The sequence below is a fragment of the Cotesia glomerata genome, linkage group LG2, assembly GCF_020080835.1.
Source record: "Cotesia glomerata isolate CgM1 linkage group LG2, MPM_Cglom_v2.3, whole genome shotgun sequence".
Lineage (NCBI taxonomy): Eukaryota > Metazoa > Arthropoda > Insecta > Hymenoptera > Braconidae > Cotesia > Cotesia glomerata.
The window spans coordinates 30,517,027-30,531,542 of NC_058159.1; the positions used below are offsets into that span (position 1 = coordinate 30,517,027).

At 29.7% G+C, this 14,516-nt stretch overlaps 1 protein-coding gene and 1 long non-coding RNA gene across 6 annotated transcripts in view; one reads left to right on the top strand and one right to left on the bottom strand.

Moving 5' to 3' along the window:
- The window catches only part of LOC123259546 (ephrin-B2), a 355,672-nt gene that overhangs the window by 15,433 nt on the left and 325,723 nt on the right, over window positions 1-14,516 (bottom strand). Inside the window, exons 1-2 of one of the 5 annotated variants that reach the window (XM_044720125.1) lie at window positions 9,329-9,679; window positions 8,496-9,172 (exon numbers count right to left, since the gene is read on the bottom strand). The exons of 1 other annotated variant lie outside the window; for it this stretch is intronic. In XM_044720125.1, coding sequence (XP_044576060.1) covers window positions 8,496-8,617 — 122 coding nt within the window. In that variant the 5' untranslated portion in view covers window positions 8,618-9,172; window positions 9,329-9,679. Of the gene's footprint in view, window positions 1-8,495; window positions 9,680-14,516 lie in introns of those variants that run through there. 3 more of the 5 variants (XM_044720124.1, XM_044720123.1, XM_044720127.1) reach the window with 3 other exon arrangements.
- The window catches only part of LOC123259562, a 246,629-nt gene continuing 242,030 nt past the window's right edge, over window positions 9,918-14,516 (top strand). Inside the window, exons 1-2 of the long non-coding RNA XR_006508266.1 lie at window positions 9,918-10,069; window positions 11,497-11,766. This is a non-coding gene — a long non-coding RNA (uncharacterized LOC123259562). The remainder of the gene's footprint in view (window positions 10,070-11,496; window positions 11,767-14,516) is intronic.

A 14,516-nucleotide genomic window follows, 5' to 3' on the forward strand; every position in this document is an offset into this window, starting at 1 on the left:
AGTCCTTGCCTGAATTTTACCTAAAATTTGTATTTAAAGACAGTTAATAATTATAATTAAAGTAGTCTATAGAATACCGAAACAAGAATTTGAATCTCACTAACAAAATCTCAGATAATGACAATAAATTAACGCTTTGTCTGGCCCGGCGTACAATAGTTAAAATTATCAATCACCCGATCTGGAATAAAAGGTCAAAATAAAATTAGTAGCTGACGTTTGTCGGTCCCAAGTGTCGTACGAATAAAATGGATCTAGCTGGGGATTTGATATCTGGCGTTATTCGAGCGAGTAGCGGGTAAAAATTCCGCTATAGTTTATCCTGCTGTGCAGCCTCCAGGATCGCTGGAGCTGTTGGCTCAGGTATATGCTGTATGGACCCGTATACCTGGAAGAGCCGTAGGTAGACTTGATCACGATCGCTCGGAAGGATGTAGACTTGTAGACGTTTGAATGATACTACGACTACTACACTGCTATTATTAATAGCATATAATACTACTACAACTAAACACAGTTAACTACACCCGCTTTTGTAGTTATCCTCCCATCCACCTTCATCTCTTCCTTTATTTTATTTTATTTTATTTTATTATTTCATTCTCTAGATTGTATAGTATTCTACTCCCCCTTCATCTTCATTCTTTATCTCCGTCATTCTTCATTCTGATATGTATTAACGTTTTCTATATCGCCGTGTCCCACACACCCAACACCAACACCGGAGATTCCTCATCTCTTCGGGTTGCCTAAGGAGCAACAGGAGGAATACTACAAAAAATGACTCGGCTGATTATATAGGTGTAAGTTCCCAGGTACCCGAATCCTTAAGAATTTAAAAACGAATAGTTCTCCGAGACCATTCGTTTTTAGTCCGGTTCTTATATATATATTATTATATATATAAATATATAAATATATTCTCCAAAGCCTGGTATGCTTACTTGCATCTATTTCTTCTTTTATTATCCTCTTATTGTACGTTTTTCATGCTTGGAATGAATTATATAATCAATAATCTTTTGAAAGTTTCAAGAGTGTTGCGAAAATACAATTGGTTGTCCGCTGGCAGGCTTTTGGAGTTTTGAATAGATTTTTAAGTTGGAAAATTTAGGATATTCGAGATTTTTTTTTAATTTATCTGTCGCAGTCGGTTTTATGTCGCAAGAATTTTTAAGTTTGTAGATTTAGTACCATATATTGGAAAAAAAAAATTTAATTTAATTCAAGAGAAAAATTTTTGGAGCAAACAAATTATTTTAAAGATTTTAATAGATAAATTCTTTGATTAATAAATTTATTTTATTTAAACCAAAGAAAGTTTGAAAAATAATTGTTTTTTCATTTTAGATTTTTTTTTAAAGAAAAAGTGCACTGTACTTTCTTAAATATTGATGTTATTAAAGATATAAGCTCATCCTGATGTTACACTCATCAAGAGCTTTCATTTGAGTACCCACATGCATTTTTGATATATTTTTCATAAATACATATATATGATATATATAAATATATAAAAAAATTGATGTGGGTACTCAAATAAAAGGTCTCGATAAGTGTAACACCGGGATGAGCTTATATTTTTAAAAATGTCAATAGTTCTCAAGATACAAGGTCGTTTCTTGATTATGTTAAATTGCACTGTATTTTCTCAACTATTGACATTTTTAAAGATATAAGCTCATCCCGATGTTACACTCGTCAAGAGCTTTCATTTGAGTACCCACATGCATTTTTGATATATTTTTCATAAATACATATATATGATATATATATATATATATATATATATATATATATATATATATATATATAAATATATAAAAAAATTGATGTGGGTACTCAAATAAAAGGTCTCGATAAGTGTAACACCGGGATGAGCTTATATCTTTAAAAATGTCAATAGTTCTCAAGATACAAGGTCGTTTCTTATGTTAAATCCCACTGTATTTTCTCAACTATTGACATTTTTAAAGATATAAGCTCATCCCGATGTTACACTCGTCAAGAGCTTTCATTTGAGTACCCACATGCATTTTGATATATTTTTCATATATACATATATATATAAATATATGAAAAATTGATGTGGGTACTCAAATGAAAGGTCTCGATGAGTGTAACATTGGGATGAGCTTATATATAAAGATATATCTTTAAAAATGTCAATAGTTCACAAGATACAAGGTCATTTCTTAATTATGTATCTAAATTGACTATGAAACCTTTAAAAGGCATAAATTCAAGTCAAGACCTTTACAATGACACTAAAAAAAAAAACAATTTCAACATATGACTATCTTGGAAACAAATTTTTTTTATCCTCTTAATAATATAAATTTAATTAAAATTATTATTTTTCTATCTTTTTTTTTGGAGTTAAAAAATAAATTTCAACTTTACTATCTATTTTTTTCCTATATTTGTAAAAAATTTATCTATGTATGTCAGGTGTGACCGAATAGAATTTTTTAATATCTAACCATAATTTTTTTTTTTTTCTATTTCAAAACTAGTTGTCAAATAAAATATTATAAAAAGTAAAAAACCAGCTGTAAAGCGTAAACGTAAATTTGCAAGTTGTGTGAGAATCGGAGTTCGCAGTCGAATGAACTCGAGTCAAATGTCTAGTGTAACCTCGGTTTACAAATGACGCCATGTTTATAGATCGGGAACTCGAGAAGGATATGCGTCATGCCACCAAATAGACAGTATAGGAATAGAGAATAAAAACCCGAAAAAAGAAGACAAAAAACAACATTTGTAGGGAATGGTAATTGTAAAAGCAATAGAAAGGCATAAGTATAACTGAAAGGGAGCCGGCTTTCTTACTCCGAAATATAAATAAAAAGGAAAGCCTAAAAACTGTGACCGAGTGTACCGAGAGTCGGAGAAGTTTAGGCCCAAGGTCGTGAACCCCCATTAACGTTAAATATTTATGTTTACAACTTGTAAATGTAATTTACTCTTTTAAACGAAGTAAAAACAACCTTGCTCGGAGAATTATACAGAGAATAAACTTTTGTTGGACATCTAACAGGAATAAACTAACTGTAGCTTTAGCTTTAATTTTATTTAGCCTTTAAATAACAACGTTCAGTTTAGCTCTGCTCCTATCCAAGATTGGTTAGTTAGTAAAATATCTAATGTAAGAATATAATTATTTAATATTTATTGTTTTAAGTACCCAATAAAAAAGCAGTATTTATAACAGCAACTAATGGTTAGGCTAAAAACGCGTTATTAAATAATAATAGAAAAAATATTTGACACGTTTTACATTGTCGGAATCATCAGCGTTGGCGTATAGAATCATAACATAACTCAACCGTACATTACTATTATATATGAGCATGTAGGCACCTATTTATACGTATAAATGTATAAATGTATAAAAGTATTTATGTATGAACGATATTTAAGGAGGTGTATTGGTATTAGTGGGGTATGTGACGAGCAGCTGTTTCTTTTTTACAGATTTTTTTCTCCAAGAGCAACCACATCTGTCCTCTACTCTCCTTTTCCTAGTTCATTTTCTTCCCGGCTAAATATCCCATAATTGAAAGTAAACCTCTTGTAAATTGCCTAGCTCTTGTTCTTCAACTATTTTATTTTTTATTGTCCTACGTCGTGTTATTATTTAGCTATATGCTCTCGCTCAGACTCACTTTTAATGGCTAATGTTTCGTTCCGAGCCCGTGACAGCAATCATCACAAGAACTCACATTACTCAACATCAAAAACGTGACAAATCTTAAATCGGTACGTTCAAGGATCACACTACAAACACACTTATTAGTAATGATGATGATCTGATGATTCAAGTTATTTAATGTGTGTTGGTTTTTTATGGCTTTCGGAAGAAATTTATACCGGACTTTGATCTTTCCTAATGTACTTTCGTGGTTTTTTTTGTTTTATTTCAATCTTTTATACGGTACTTTATGGTTTTATGGTTTTTTTTTTTTGGGTATTTAAACAATTTTTTTATTATCTGAGACAGTATTTTACTCTTATTGAATATTTTACATTAAAATTTTGAAAATATTCCAACGATTTTAGGCTGTAAAAAGTTATTTTGACTATTACAAAAATTAAGAGGTGTTTTAAAATTTCTTAAGCTAAAAAATGAACTAACTGAGGAATTTTGGAGAATTTTGAGCTTGAAAAAAATTTTTTAAAAAGTTTATAATTAGAATTTGCAAGGGAAATTTTAATAATTAGACGCTCAGAGTAAAAATTTGGAAAATTAAAATTTAAAAATAATATTTTTACAAAATGTATTCATGAAAAAGTTATTTTGACTATTTAAAAAATTAAGAGGTGTTTTGAAATAATTTATAAATTTTTTAAACTAAAAAATGAACTAATTGAGGAATTTTGGAGTATTTTGAGCTTAAAAAAAATTTTTAAAGAGTTTATAATTAGAATTTTTCAGGAAAATTTTAATAATTAGACGCTCAGAGCACAAATTTGGAAAATTACAATGTAAAAATATTATTTTTACAAAATGTATTGATCAAAAATTATTTTTGGTTATAGAAAAAAATTTTTGAACCAAAAAAAATTTTGATCATTTTTTGTTGAGCAAAAAAATAAAAAAATTATTCAAATAAATTTAAAAATTAATTTGCATACTCTTTAAATTTACCTCTAAAACAATTTATAAAAATTCCATTTTAAAACAATAAAATTTCCAATTTTTTTTTCTAAAAATAAAAATATTAAAATTCACCCTGGAACCTCTAAAACAATTTATAAAAATCCCATTTTAAAATAATAAAATTTCCAATTTTTTTCTCTAAAAATAAATTATTAAAATTCACCCTGGAACCTTCAAAAACCCAACTGTTCTTTATCCCTCAATACAGCAATCCAGTTTGAATTTTGTCGAATAAACAGGTGAAACCCTCGATAAATAATAAAAACCCAAAATGATTGGATCAGATAATAGCATGGATTGTACATAAGTACTTCGAGCAAGATGAAGATGAAGATGAAAACTCAGAGCTGGGCTTAGCCCGGACTTGAATGAGCCTGAAGATGAGAATAAGGCGGATAAATTTCAAAAAATGATTAATTTAATGTAGTAAAAATGAAGGGTGTTGGTATAATGCCGTATACATTAAAAAAAAGCTTGAATTTTTTTAATTTTTTAAAACCGTGTATACGATCAGACCCGGAAGAAATGTAGGTATAGTGATGATGGATCTCGTGATAAATAACAACTGTTTCAGAGCAGGTTTAAAAGAACCGGTGAAAAATGTCTGGCCGAGGTGTAACATCATGTAGTCTCGGTTAAGTCTCGAGAGCTCACCCGAGCCCAGAGCCCAGAGGATCTCGTCCTCAAGGTGGATCGTGGATCGTGGATCGTGGGGCCGTTTCGTCGATTGGAGTGCTTGCTGCCAGAACAAGGAAGCGGTTAATGTTCGCATCGGCGACCAGCGATATGCGACTGTACTCCATCGGGCCCTTAGGGGCTTACCTCTTTTATGAGATATGGTCCACGTCCAAATTCGTAAGAAAAAATATCTCCAAACGAAACATTTGCGTTATACCTGTACGCTACTTACACATAAGTAAGAGACCATACCAGATAATATTTATATATTTATACTCATGTGGATAACGGTACAAATGCGTATCAAGAGAGGACTTGAGCACGTCCATTAGGATAATTTATTTGAGTCGAGTCTACTCTCTCAAATTATAATCAATTATTCGATTAGAAAAACCGGGCTCTTTGTATTTTACTTGACAGATGAGAGCTCCATCTTCATCGAATTTATTTAACGGAGAATCTCTAATTTATTTAGGATGATAAGTAAAAAATAATGAAAATGAATTAACAGCCCGCTCCGGGTCTTTATGCATTATAATAATAATAATAATAATAATAATAATCATAATCATGGTCATGATGAACCTAAAAAATAAAAGAGAAATGATTCTACAGATTTTACTCTAGGAGATTCAAGGGTGCAGTACAATGAACTTTTTTGAATTATTAATCCCAATCCCGTCTTTGGGGGAGATCGAGCATATCATACCATACCGGACTGAGGAGAGTTTTATGCTTTTTACATAATGGTAGTTTCGAGACGCCTCGAGCTCACAATCCCGATCCCGATAGTCTCAATTGCTTTCTAAGTTAAGTATAAACGCTGTACACCAAGAGCAATAGCAAAATTTAACGGCTTGACCTATTTGCGCCAGTGAAAATTCATTTTTAGCGAGCTCTTAAAAGTTGTATGAAAAAATAATAAGTTGTGTAAGAAAAAAAATTGAGAAAAAAAAAACAGGCTTTTACCTTTAAGGCTAATTTAAAATGTTTAATTTAAAATGTGAGATATACTTAAGTATATACACATTTAAAATAATTTTGTCGATCTCATTTAATTTGAAGGTGTCACGAAATTTGAGGATGACTGTCAGGAAAAAAAAAAAAAAAAAAAAAAAGGTGGAACGAGTAAACTAACAATGAGCGTGTAATACAAATAACTACATGTTTTGATACAAATTATAAAATTGAAATATATTATTATCGTGTCAAACATAATGGGGTAGATCTAAAAAGGTTAAAGCGACTTTCTACTTAAATTATAGAGAGAAAACCCGTATGTCACGTTCGCGTAACTAAAAATATAATTAGAAAATTCATGTGTTTTATTATATCGACAATGTTTAGTTTTTAAATATATACAGATGAAATGAGCGATAGCAAGTGATCTATGGAACGGTCTTGTAACTATAACTGGTAACTAGTATTATATTTGGTTCAAGTGTGTATTATATTTTATAAAATATTAGTACGTGTACTCGTTACGATTTTGCTTCCGGTATTAGATTGTGGGCGAGCAGATAACTATAAGAGGACCACACAAAAATAATTCAGACACTATTGAATTAATGCTAAAGCTTGGTCTATAAATTACTATCGACAGATTGTAGATGGGAGATGGAAAATAGAGCCATCAAGTACTCAAACTTTTACTTTTAGAAAACTTATCAAAAATCTCTACACATACTTTTGCTGTATAATTGTATATAAATACATTATACATTTATTTCTTAATATCCATTCATATTTATATTTATGTTAACTTTAACTGTTTAACATAAAAATCCGAGATTGAATGACGATAAAACTTGTAGCGCTTTTGTAGAATAAAATGGAGATATACCTGAACGCTTAGCTGTTTTTCCGAGCATTAAAGTCACCGCGATTCTCATTACTTTATCTCTCTATATATAAACAATATAATATAACATTTATATCTTTATTTATGTTACGTGATAGCTTTGTAAATTATCCGGAACGTTTATAGTCTTCTTGTGGATTATTTTAATTCTCTCTGATAATTACTTTCATTGGAATTTTTTTACAGAGGAATTAATTGTTACGAGAGATTGGATTACTTTTTTTTTCTTTTGTTTTTCTGTTAGAGAAATTTGCTGAGTGGTTTAGAAAATTCATTAAAATTATTTTTAAATATTTCGACAGCTCAATAAATTAGCAAACGTAAGATAATTTAAAATAAATTATTTTAATGATTAAAAAATTGCATTTTAAGACTTTTTTAATTAATATTAACATGCATATTTTTTAATCACTTAAAAAATAAAATTACTGACGTTTGCAAAAATTTTCATTTTCATTTTTTTGAGCGAAATTTCTATTTGATTTTATTGAAATATTTTTTTTTGAAAAATACATAAAAAAAATTGACTATCACAATTTTAAAAAATTTTTAAAAAAATTTATACATTTTTTAGAAATTGTGATATTTAACTTTTTTTTTTTTTTTTTTCAAATTGTTCGTTTTTTTATCTACTTTTAAAAAAAAATATAAAATAGAAATTTTATCCAAAAACATGAGCCGAAATTTTTTTCAACTTTTGAAAGCAAAAAACTATCGAAATCTTCATTTTTTCTTTCGCATTTTTTATCATAAGTGCGTCGTAAAAAGGAGCAGAATAAAAAAAAATTATGTTAATTTTTCACCTAGATATGGCCAAAAATAGGTTTGACCCCGCTTGTAAATAAATATAAAATTAATTTAGCAGATATTTGATTATTTTTAAAATTTTTGTAACAAATTGTCACAAAAAAAAATCGAAATTTAGTAATTAAAAATTCAATTTTTTAAAAATACACAGTAAAAAATTTTGCGTCTGCGTCAAAAAACTTAGTGTTAAATATTTAACACTTATTCTGTTAAATCAACAAAAAAGTGTTATTAAATATTTAACATAAAAATTTTTAACACAAAATTTTTTTTGTAAATAGTTACCAAAAAAATTGAAACTTTGAAACTAAAAAAAAAAAAAAAAAAAATGACTCCAAAATATTTAAAACAATTCTCGAGCTTAGAAAAATATTAAAAAAAATTTATCAGACAAATAAATAAAACTCCCGTGACCGATCACGTTAAAAAACAACATAACAGTTGCCACAAAAAATTCCGAATAAATAAAAATCTCGCTAAACTTACATCGAGTTGGTGGTATTCCAGTACATATTGCTTGTTTTAGCGCAATTGCTGACAGTGGAGAGTAAAACCGTCTGAAGGCATACGAGCAAAACCAGAGTGACGAAGGATGGAGGAGAAACCATCGTAACAAAGCCTACGATGATTACGACGGCGACGACGACGAGGGATCATAAGAATCTTTGTAAGCTGCCGCTATAAACCACGCACACCTCTGGTGTCACTGCTATCACCATAAACTCGCACAATATACAACCACCGGCACTTTTCACCAGCAGATAGATTATTCCCACATCTATCTCTGTATCGCTCTATCTTATCCCTGAATTCACTTAGTGTAGCACTACAAAACACCAGAAGTACCAAAAATTCCTCCAAAAAAATCAACAGTGTAATAATAATAACAATAAAATAAAAAAAATAACAACTCTCACAGTAATCCAATTTTTTCTGACCCTCCCAGGGCTGTCTCTCTCACTGGCCGACACCGAGTTTATCATTGGTCTTGTTTTCAGAATTATTCATAGTCTGGAGCTGGACAACGCTCAACAAATAGTAATTTGAGTTTGTAAATTCAAACTTCTTAGGATTTAATTCGCTGGCTACGAAGGAGCGTTTACTGGTGATCGGTGGACTCGACATGCCGGAAGTATGTAGTACTTAGCATTTCCCCGGTCAGCCTGCTTGTTGAATTAGATAGATAACATTAGTTACAACTGCGATAACAAAACAATAACAATAGTTTTAATAGTAATAATAATAATAATAATAATGTATTACTTAAATAAAAGAGGAGATAAAGAGACAAACACGCGTTAAATCCGTGAGAATCACACACTTAAAAAGCTAGTATAGTATCCAAGATCAGTTGGCATGATTTTGCACTCTATTCTCCAGTTGTTTTACTTTTTATTTTATTTCTTCTCCCTTTATATTATTATCCAAGTTTTAACTGGGCACCAAAGAGCATACCAGCTATTCACACTATCCGAGAAACAAGACAAGCCCTTCACTCCCCCACCTTAACTTTTAGATTTTTTATTTTTCGTTTCTCAACTTCCGTTCACACGCGTCAACTAGCACCTCACTCAACTCAACTCAACTCACCTCAAGCACCTACACACTAATTTTATTCTTCACTCTAATCTTTGATTTTTATTATTCATTTTATTCTTCACTCTGATCTTCAATTTATAATTCAAATTTTCTTCTTAAATCCACTCTTACTGTTCAATTTGTCAGTTATAAAAACATAAAGCCGCTTTTCATGATTTTGCGCGACAAAAAAAACCCCGCGAAAATTTTTAAATTCAAAAATTTTTATTTTAATTTAAATTCACGTTATAAAGTTTGACGTTACATTAAAACCGCCCGGAGTTGAGTTTAAACTGTCGCCCGTCCGAAGTCGCGTACGCGTCTGCCAGCACAGTGGAGTCCCGAAGCGCGTTCGCTCCTCAGGACGGTCCGAGTAAACCCGAGCGCGGACGAACTCCCCCGACTTTGAAAAAGAAGACTGTCGGGAAGGGGAAAACGTTTATTCTGTTTTTCTCTCTTACTCGGACTCGCACAACTGAAAGGTAAGTACTACACAGAAAGTTTTTCCCTCTCTAGACTTAACTCTCGACTCTATCTGACTTAACAGAAACTCATGCAGTCAGAACTGAGACTCTAGCATGGCATCAGAGTTAACTCTTACTCTTACTCTCGATTCTCAATTCTCAACTCTCCACTCTTTTTTTCTTATACTTTACCACTCACGTTTTAAACTTTTACCCTGTAAACTGCCAGAGCTAGCAGTCAATTAGCTCGCTGCGTTCCACCAATCTACAATAAAAGATTATACGATCAACGTTTGCATATATTATGCGTCAGCAAACGATTCCACGTTCTATGAATATGTATTTATAAGACATTGACAGTTACATTGTTGTCCAGAGCGGTATTAATAAATATTCACTCCGCCATCTTGTTTTACTTTTTGCTAACTCATTTTTTATCACATTAAATTTGTTCCAATTATTTTTTAATAATTTTCATTTTTTTTTGGCATAAGTTATTTGGTAAAAAAATTCTTAAAATTATCAAATATCTGATAAATTAATTTTTATTTATTTATAACATTAATTTTGTTCCAAAAAATTACTTTTAAATAATTTAATTGTTACAAAAAATTCTTAAAATTATAAAATATCTGCTAAATTAATTTTTATTTATTTATAACATTAAATTTAGCTGTCACTTGAGAATTTTTTTTTCAAAAAATTTATTTTTTAAAAATTGCAATTTTTATTTTTTTTTTTATTGTCTACATGTCAACTTTTTTTATAATATTTTTTTTGTTACAAAAATTTTTTAAATTATTAAAAATCTGCTAAATTAATTTTTATTTATTTATAACATTAATTTTGTTCCAAAAAATTACTTTTAAATAATTTAATTGTTACAAAAAATTCTTAAAATTATAAAATATCTGCTAAATTAATTTTTATTTATTTATAACATTAAATTTAGCTGTCACTTGAGAATTTTTTTTTCAAAAAATTTATTTTTTAAAAATTGCAATTTTTATTTTTTTTTTTATTGTCTACATGTCAACTTTTTTTATAATATTTTTTTTGTTACAAAAATTTTTTAAATTATTAAAAATCTGCTAAATTAATTTTTATTCATTTATAACATTAAATTTGTTCCAAAAAATTATTTTTAAATAATTTCAATTTTTAAAATAATTTATTTGTTACAAAAATTCTTAAAATTATAAAATATCTGCTAAAATAATTTTTATTTATTTATGACATCAAATTTAGCTGTTACTTGAGAATTTTTTTTAACAAAAAAATTTGTTCCAAAAAACTATTTTATAAAAATTGCATTTTTTATTTTTTTTTTTTAATTTCTGCATGTTAATTTTTTTAATAATTTCTTTTTGTAATGATTTTTTGTTAAAAAAATTCTTAAAATTATCAAATATCAGCTAAATTAATTTTCATATTTCATTTTCCAGGTTCAAATGCAGTTACATGAAGTATAAAGTGTCTGCAGCCCATGTTACAGATCGTAGACCAGAAACTAGTGAATAAAATGTTTGGGCATTGTTTAAGAATGAGACTGAACTTGAATCCTGGTGCTGGACGAATAAAACCGGTATCAGCCCACGGGCGCAGTCATGTTGGTCATTAGTTCGCCTAACGTACGACGAGACCTATCGAACTTAACTGGGCGCCGTCGCTACTGCTCTTTTTTCTTTGTCTCTTATTCACGGGTACTGTACCAGGTAAGTCTGTTATTATACGTTTTTACCGAGTACTGGGTAAAGCATATTAGTACATAGCTTCTCTTTCTTCATGCTAGCTGTTTACTAGCTGACATGTCAGATGTACTATGCCGCTTGCTTTAGTTTTGTTTTGAAAACTTACGATGACTTTACAAACATAAGAAATAATTTTAAACAAAATTCCACATGTAAAAATTAAAAAAAATCTTTAGAGTAATTTTTTTATTAGTAAACAACAAGCAGATGTTCAGTTTCCAAATCACAAATTATTTTATTGCTTATTGCATCTGGAAAAAATTAGTTAAAGATTTTTTTTTTAAAGTAAATTGGATCAGATGCTGATAAAGAAAATTTTTTTTTAATTTTTAGGCTTCGTATACTCAATTAATAATATCATTAAAGATTTGATATGGAGATTTATTTCTTCCTAACTTAGAAATTACGGGACCTATAAAAAAAATTATTCATAGCAGGATTTACCAAAAAAAGTTGTTTTTTTTATCATTGAAATTACATGGGTATAAAAGCTTATAATATATTATTTCTAAATATTATTTTAGTTGATCCTCAAGTGAGAAACATGACCATGAACTAAAAAAAATGGGGCCTTGAATGCAGGGGTTCGAAAAACCGGAACATTTAGTCAGCCGTCGCCTAAATTTTTAAAGAAAACTGTTTTTTCGAGGTCTAATTCCTCCAAAAAAGGTGATTTAGAGATCATTAATCTTGCGTTAATTGCCAGGCTTAGTAATTAGAAAAATAGAGCTACAAAAGGCAAAAGATGCCTCTGTTATTTTACTAAAAAAAGTTCTTAAAAAATATATTTGGCAAAATTTATTATCCATAAGAAAGGCTCACAAATTGAATTGTCCTGGTGAATATACCATAAGTACATTTTAATAGACTCACCGGTAAAAAATAGTAACACACCGGTATAAAAATGTGAATGGCTAAAGGGATTAAGCTTACTATTGTGTACAATATTGGTCGGTTGTCAGACTTTTAATAATAAAATCGAGTCACGGTTTCTGGATAAACCAGTATAGAGCGTCCAGCCTAAGCCAGCATCTTTAAATCTTTCTCAAAGAAACTCGGGCAGCTCGGTAGTATAGATACTCGATTGCTGACCTTCGATCCGTTCGATATACATCTCGTACTGAGCCTGTTGGCCCGGGTCGCCGTTGAGAATTAAACGAGTGGACCACTCGCCTGCCTACACTCAGTCCAAAGGACCAAATACTTAAGAAATAAAAAATGAGACGGTAAAACTAAAGGGCTTAAGTCTGGCGAAAAAAAGCTTGCTGAAAATTTAAAGATCTCAATGCTGCCCTGTTATGACAAAACGACGTATCTCGAGATACGCTGTTTTGTCGTAACAAAGCTGAAAAAGTTTTTTTAGTGTTACTTAATGATAGGGTATCATCAAAATTTTACTAATTTAATTAATCATGCCAATAATATTGATTAAATGTGCGTATAAAAGAAATGAAAAAAAAAAAAAAACGTATATCTGTTTTGCATTGGAAATTAATATAACATTTAATTCTTCGAGTTACAACGTTTTGTCATAACAATTTCATTTATTTATCAAAATGAGCATTTGTTTCTTACGATAAAAAAAACGTATCTCGAGCTACAAAGTTTTGTCATGACAGAAATGAATTTTTCTGTTAAATTATACTCAAATTCTGTGAAAACTTTATGCGCTATTTTCTCGAAACTATAATTTTCGAGATACGTCGTTTTGTCATGCAGTTAATGCACCGAAATAAAAATTAACTTGAATCAAGAGAAAAACTCTTGAACCAAGAAAAATTTTCAAGAGTTTCATTGTCTTGAATCAAAACGAATAATTCTTGAATCAAGTAAAATTTACTTAAATCAAGGAAAACTTCTCAGTTTAAGAATTTTTCTACTCAAATAAAGAAAATGCATTTTTTCAAAATTGTTTACTTGATTCAAGTAAATTTTTTTTTCTGTGTGTAAGTAAGTCACTGGGTAATAATTTATCTCACTAATATATGTAACGTCTGTTTATATTCCAAATCTCCAGTATATTGTATTGAAGTTTACAGAAAAAAATAATACAAAGTAAGGGTAACTTTTAAGTAGAGTAAAACCTTAACCACTGCGACGAAATGAAAGTGCATTACAAATATTTGTTCACGTGAATCTCTTTTGTGTGGTTTGTATTAGTTGGAGGACTGAATTGAGTGGTGAGTGCTCAAAAAAATAATGTATATATTTACAGGCTTTACTTTGAGAAAATGCATAAAGCTTATAAGTATAAGTAAAGACGCAAATATGCGTGGCTTAGATCCTAAGTATACAAAAGTTGGCTCTATAAGTGACAAAAGTTGCTTTTTTGACTCGCTCTTGATTTTTGGTTAATACAATATTAGTTATAGTTTAGTATTAGCCTGTTGATCCATTCAACATATCTATATTTGTAGTTTTTTTTCTATTTCAAAATTTATATTTGTATGGATAGGGATTATGAAGACAGTCAGATGGAAAGGTAAAAGCAGAAATAGAGTGTGTTCGGCAGGTGCGGTGAATCTTTTGTTCCCCTGTACAAGACTGTACCTATACTCAACAAGTTTTGTTAGCTCTGCAGTCAGACGCAGTTAGTCCATTCAGCGGACTCGAATGATTCATCTCCACAATGCATATATATATATATATATGTCTATTATTATTATGTATGGCTTATACCTGATCCAGGACCAGGTTCTCTTCTCAACTATGTA